The sequence below is a fragment of the Aegilops tauschii genome, chromosome 5 (assembly GCF_002575655.3).
Source record: "Aegilops tauschii subsp. strangulata cultivar AL8/78 chromosome 5, Aet v6.0, whole genome shotgun sequence".
Taxonomy (NCBI): domain Eukaryota; kingdom Viridiplantae; phylum Streptophyta; class Magnoliopsida; order Poales; family Poaceae; genus Aegilops; species Aegilops tauschii.
This window is the reverse complement of record NC_053039.3, coordinates 24994185-25000901: the sequence shown is the minus strand read 5'-3', so window position 1 is coordinate 25000901 and position 6717 is coordinate 24994185. Positions and strand designations below refer to the sequence as shown.

At 45.1% G+C, this 6717-nt stretch overlaps 1 protein-coding gene across 1 annotated transcript; it reads left to right on the top strand.

The window, feature by feature from the left end:
* Window positions 1–383: 383 nt before the first annotated feature.
* Window positions 384–986, top strand: LOC109764482 (uncharacterized). The gene has a single exon (XM_020323288.1). It carries the CDS (start codon window positions 384–386, stop codon window positions 984–986), a length of 603 nt encoding a protein of 200 aa, XP_020178877.1.
* Window positions 987–6717: the final 5731 nt, after the last annotated feature.

Here is a 6717-nt window from a genome sequence, read left to right as displayed (position 1 = left end):
TGTCTTGTCAATTTATTGTTTTTCTCCTGCCTCTTTAGTTTGTACACACAGGTTCATCTGCATGGGCGATGAACAATTCATAGATACATGTTTATTCTTGATTGTTGATGCAGTTGTTTAGATAAATATTTCAAGAGCGTAAATTTTGATTGTTAACTCGCATATAGTCCCTCTGCAAGGAAATTTAACAACTTTTGGCTCACTACTTTAGTGATTTCTTTATACAGGGAGTACATGTTTAGTTTAAATTGTTCATGCACTTGTTTACATAAACTTTCAATAGTGCCAGAATTACTATACTATCTTTCATCTCGGCTTATTGTTATCATGTTATTGTCATGCTTCATGTCTTATACTGGTTTCATCAATTACAGTCCTTCGGCATGGCGTTCGAGAAAGATTATGCTGCTAGGGCAGATGGAAATACCGAAATTTTTGTGAAGTACACGAACATGGCTAGCGGTGTTGAGTACTGCATTGGCAGATTCAAATACTGGCTGCGGAACCACGACCAGAAGATAGTTGCACTGGATGTGGAGTTCACCTGGCCTCGTGGTCCGACACAGAAGGCTGCCGTGGTCCAGTTATGCGTTGGCATCTACGTCCTCGTGTACCACATAAGCGTTGCTGATGAGCACTGCGGCCTGCTTGCTGCCTTCCTGCTCGACGAGGAGTACACCTTTGTTGGGGTGGACATCAACAATGACGAGAAAAAACTCAAGCGTGTTTGTCTGGTGGTACGAAACTTTGTGGATATCCAGAATATGTGGAGAGTTCCTGATCCAGTGACGATTAAGCCAAGGTATGGCTTGGCTGACTACGCTGGTTCCATCATCCACCACAGCTACAACAAGATGAAGGATGCTATCACAGAAGATGACCACCATATATGGGCAGAAGCGCCCTTGCCCTTGAAGAACATCTATTATGCTTCCAGGGACGCGTATGCCACCTATGATGTATACAGGCGACTGGTGAACTTCTAAATGGGGTTCGAGAGTCTGCGCCAGCATCTCGCCAAACCATCTAGGCGGTCGAGGAAGTCCGGAAGGAAGAATGAATCAAACTAAAATGTTTCTTCTATTTATCTAGCTGATAGTTTGTAAACTTTATTATACTGCTAGTAAGTCGTAAGTTCAAATTTCCTGCAAGTTGAATCATCCCTTATTCTAGCTGTCTTGACTAATTTGATCCGCGTTCAAGAGATATTATACTTAAGACGTTTATTTTGTTTCGGTTTCGCTAGCTATGATACAGAATGCGATAGCCATTTTTACCAAAAGATTATTTCAGATTTATAATGAATACTGTTCTCAACTGGGTTTGAAGAGAAAATTTATTTTTTAATTGCATAGAGAAAGTTCATATTTTTTTAATCAAAAGAAGGTTCGCCCCCCTGATTTTCCATTAACAGAAACCACATGGTCTTTGAAGCCCCTGATACAAACTACAGCTAGAAACTAAAGTAATCAACTAGTAGCACAAATCATACATGGTAGCAAACCCAGCCAGACTTAACATCAAGGTCCAAAAAATAAGACTACAGCAAAGGATAGAAAATATAGCTGAGAGATGCGCAGGCGACACCGCAGTACCTTGTGACTCCACACTTGCGATGAACTGTACAATTCACCTGCTACATGCTCTAGCCTGCGCAGCACCTCTTTGTTTATCACCTTCATCTGCAATATAGACCATCCCATGATCAACAAGCAAATTAGCTAAACAAGAATCATAAGATCACTATACCATTTATTTTGTAATCTCACATTATTCCTGCATTACCAAAGAGTGAAGAACACAAATGATGCCCTTCCCGCATGTCCAACGCAAACACTCATAGGTAGTTCTACCATCTTAACTCTATGATTTAAATTATTAATAAAACCCCCTTAAAGATTCCATTTGCATTACCATCGTTCATGATTATAGCCAGGGAAACAGCAGCCAATAAAGCAACCACCTGTGTAAGCCCTATTTTGAGTCCTGAATAGGACCCAATCCTAGCATTTACTCTAACTGCAACATGTCCTCCTCTCATAGTCATCATCACCCAAGACAGAATGAAGACGTAACCCCATAGATGCATAACTGCTATCAACATAGTTTTCGCACCATACCTAGTGTAAAGGACACTCTTGCGTTGTCGTGCTACTTTTGTGGCTCCTCAGTCAGCATGTTCATAACCACCTCGATCTGAAGATCTTCACGGGTGGTGGTCTTGAAACCGACAAGAACGGCTTTATGAACCTTGAGCTCTTCACTGTCAACAAAATCACTCCATCACACTTGTGGTACTTGACCGGCATGAAACTGTCCTTGCACAGCCGAATGCCAGCAAGCCCATCTCCCGGTATCTCCCCATCTCCTGGGGTCTTCAGGGCGTCGACAACTTTCGCCGGTAATCTCTGTATGCACCATCATAGGAAGAAAAATCATCAAATATGTGAAGGAGCAGTAAACAAAAGGATCTTCAGCTACACCTACATATATTACATAAGGATCTTCAGTTATGGGAAACAAAAGGATATGCAAAAACACACATCAGTGTATTCACTGGTTTCTGCTACAATAGCATATCATTAATCTTTCTCTCCATGAAAAAACAAAGAAAATTGCATACACAATAAAAAAATACTAGTACACCAAAAACATACCATCGTCTTTCCTGCTATGTTCGACTTGGTGAAGCGGTGGACAAAGAATACACCTATATAACCTTTCTTCATCGCCAAAAGGTCATGTAGGTTACGCTCCTCTTGCTTCGTCAGATTAATTCCCTTTGTTATGACAGCTGATTCTAGAGGATTATGCTCTTTGTTTTGATCGCATGTCCTTGGCAGGTTGCAGCAGCACACCATAGGAATGTCTTCAGTCAAATCGAAGGAGACAAGGTCGCCTTCTCGCAGGTCGAAGTCTTCAACAAACCTGCACCAGTTTTCACCACCGATGATCGCCCTTGAATTCCCTTTGTACACGCCAAAAATCATACGTGCGGCTCCCTCTCGCTTGAAAAAGCAATGAACTGTCTGGGATGGCGCTGAACTGGTGCCATGCGTAGCATGGCACGATCTGTAGATGTAGAATTAAATTGCTATTTATTTCCTACATTTTGTTAATTTTCAAAGTAGAGGGGAACAAACACAATACAAGTAAAAATTGACATGGTTATTTATACCACAGCTGAAGTGTCCCCATCTAGCCTGATGGTAAATGTCAACCCATCAGCATCGGACCTGTTGCACTCCTGTCGATAGGTTATGCACACCACCTGTGTAAACAAAATAAAATGAAGAAAAGCAAAGGATGGGAATTTAAGAAATGGGCTTATGCATGTAAACACACTAGGCAACAATCATACAGTATAATCAACAAAGGTACTGCATCAGTAATCAACAATCATACACTTGAACTGCGCGGGTGGCTCGCCGTCCACTCCTCATAACCCCGCAACGCAGCGCGTGCCCACCGCACCACAGCTTGTTCAGACATGTCCTTCTCTTGATCCTCGACCGGCAGCATGGGCTCACCCCGAGCGTCGACGCGCGGCATTGGCCCCTCCTCCTCTGCAGCACAACTGAGGTAGTGTTTAGTTGACTTGCAATCTAGGACTACAAGTTAATGGCTGCCTTACTAAACCCAACCTAATTTCGGCCTAAAAGGAATTTAATCCACTAGCCCAGCTTATAAGTTTTGGGCCCACCCTCCGGTTTCTTCCTGGATTCGCCCCTGCACAATGCCAAAAATTTTCTAAGTTTTAAAGAACTGTTTGCTGATATTTGCTGCTATTGTGCTACGCATCTACACTTGCTCATTGTTATGAAAACCCTGGAATACCGAAATCCTAGGAAAAAAATACCGAGCAAGCTACCGATGTAGAAAACTTCCTTCAATCTCTGCATCGCCTTCCATCTAACCTCCGATTGAAAATCCTAACTATTTAATCTCCAACTTTGAAAACCATATCCAACTCCCGAAACGGCAACACAACAAGGAACAAAGAAGTTGAAGATTACAAGTTAGGGTTTCTCACTTCACCTAGTCGCCGGTAGTCGCTAGGTGCTTGCTGGCGGCCTCCCAATCTCACTCCGCGCTCTTCTGCTCCAACCGTCGAGAGCGGCGGCGGGGTCGCGGCGGGGTGGTTTGTGGGGAGGGTGGGGATGACGGGGGCGGGGGTGTGTGGGCGATGGGGGTGATGACACGGACCCTATCCGTGTTAAGCACAGAAAATAACGGCCCGTGGGTCCAGTTCGTAAAGAAACAACCAAACAGGCCCACAGGCCGCTTACCTGTCACAAAGTAAAACCCTCTGTTACTAATAAAAAAACACAAAGGAAAATCCTTTTGTCTAAAAAACAAAAACAAAGGAACATCGTAAAAAATAGGGAAATCCTTTTTGGGTGAGTTCAACGTGAACGTGATGGTGAGAGGCTCAAGGAGGAGTTTTGTGCGTTTACAACACCTTTGTTTTAGAGAAAAAAATGCACCTTACAATGTCAAATTATAAAATCGTTATTAATAAGTGCTAAAAATTCCTTATTTATAAAAAATTGTTTCTTTCCAGATAAAACAATCTTCAATAATGTGGGTAGGTAATTGAGTAGCCTTTCTCGCCCCCACCCCCCTCCCTCCCTCGCATATTCGGGCCATTTACCGCATTTCTACGGTTGTAACCTCGAAAGTTCAAGATCTTACACGGCCACATGAAATCATAGTAGGGAATGTGATGAGTGCCCCATGTTAAGCTCTTTGGTCCATATATGTGCCATATGTTACCAACGGGAGGCGTGGCCTCGACGCATGCAATCTAGGGCTATGATGCTCGGCTGCTGCCGTTATAATCAATTCAAATTCGTGAGGGGCTAAAAATTCACGGGACCTGGCTTGGTGTCATCATACAAACCCTAGAGGGTGTGGTAAAACATCGAGAGCGGCATGCATCGGCCCTCACATAGGCTGTGTGCAAACGGGGCCATATCGCATGTCGGATCAAGCCATCGAGAGAGAATGTGTCCTTCATTTGCCTCAAATCTCGATGCCACGTGATGTTAGACCTAGTAACCAAGGCATGTCTCGTGCATCGCACTCAACTGGACCCACAACATGCATGCACACATGTCCACGTATGAGTCTGAACGGCGGGGATGCATGGTTCGGGGACTGGCATAAGTGGTGTGAGTCCAGTTTGGATCTAGCTACCAAGAGGTAACACATGAGTCTAAACGTCTACCAAGAGGATGCATGTCCACGTATGAGTCTCTAAACGTCTACGTGATGCTCCACACGTGGGTCTAGACGGCGGGGGTGCATATGGTTTGGATCTAGCTACCAATGGGTAAAGCGTCCGGTTTGTGCCTAGGCGGTGGTTCATGGGGCATGGCGTGGTCTCATAGTATGACCCATGAAGGGTGTGGTCAAACACTGAGAGCGGCACACATATGGCCTAACGCGGGCTATGTGGAAACGATGCCATATCGCATGCTGGATCTAGCCAATGGAGGGAACGAGTTCGGCATGCGGACGGAGTGCGGGGCCCGTTCCTTCATTTTCCTCAAAATTTGGTGCCGCTTCATGTGGGCCCTATCCAAAAAGGCCCGTCCAGTGCATCACACACAGCTGGATTCACACCATGCATGCACACTTGGCCGCGTAGACACCCACCGTAAACCTTTAGCCAAGTTGACCCACACCATCCATCCACCCTTGACCCCACCTCGGTTCGTTGGATCTCCGAGGAGTCCCTTCCCTCGGTATGCGAAGCATGTTAAAACGACACACGGCTACACGTCTTGCACATCGAGATTGGCGCATCATGCACTAGTGCCAACAAACATGTCCAGCTGAGCATCTTTGCCCATGGTCTGGATCGAGGCGGCTAGCGGTGCATGTTGTTGGCCCGGTTGCCTAGCGGTGCATGCTATGGGTAGACATGAATCGCATCGCATCGGATCAAGATTCCCCTCTCTTGTACCCGACGCCGGAGCAGCACACGCACATGGTAGAAGAATCTGTGCGGTTGATGTGGGAGCTTGGATGAGACGCCATGGGATAGGTGCATGCTGAAATTCAAGATTTAGAAATTGATAACAAAATAAAAAGGACAATTCAATTGTTTGTACAGGTGTACAACATGTTTTAAGGATAATGTGGAATATGACACGTTCACATGCATTTTGGCAACAAGTGCACTTTCAGTGGGGGAACAGGTAGCCCCGTGCCTCCCACAATTTTTGTTCCATGTATTTCGCCACAAATATTGGAGGAAAAAAGAAAAATGTATTTTCCCCTCAAAAAACTACTTGGGAAGAAAATCTGAAGTAACCATATTTAGCTACTCCGTGGAGGTTGTCCCCCGTGGGGAGATTCGATCTACCTCTCCTTGATTTTAGGGTGAGTTCAACGTGAACGTGATGGTGAGAGGCTGAAGAAGGAGTTTTGTGCGTTTACAACAACTTCTGTTTTACAACTGTATAATAACAAATGAAAGGGAATATGTGAAAAACAAAAAAGAAAAAGGATAAGCATACATGATGGGCCAGGCCAACCATCTACAGGGACGCGTGGTCCAGCACGCGGGTGAGGTTCGCCTGGGACAGCCCAACAAAATTTGGCCCAACGCTGAGACGCACCGGGCGCAACTGACGGGTGGTGGGAGTTTAGTCCCACCTCGCCAAGCGAGACGCGCACGCACCTACTTATATACGCGGATGAGAGACC

Coding starts and splice junctions, on each gene's coding strand:
- LOC109764482 (XM_020323288.1), top strand. CDS start 384: ATGGCGTTCGAGAAAGATTATGCTGCTAGGGCAGATGGAAATACCGAA.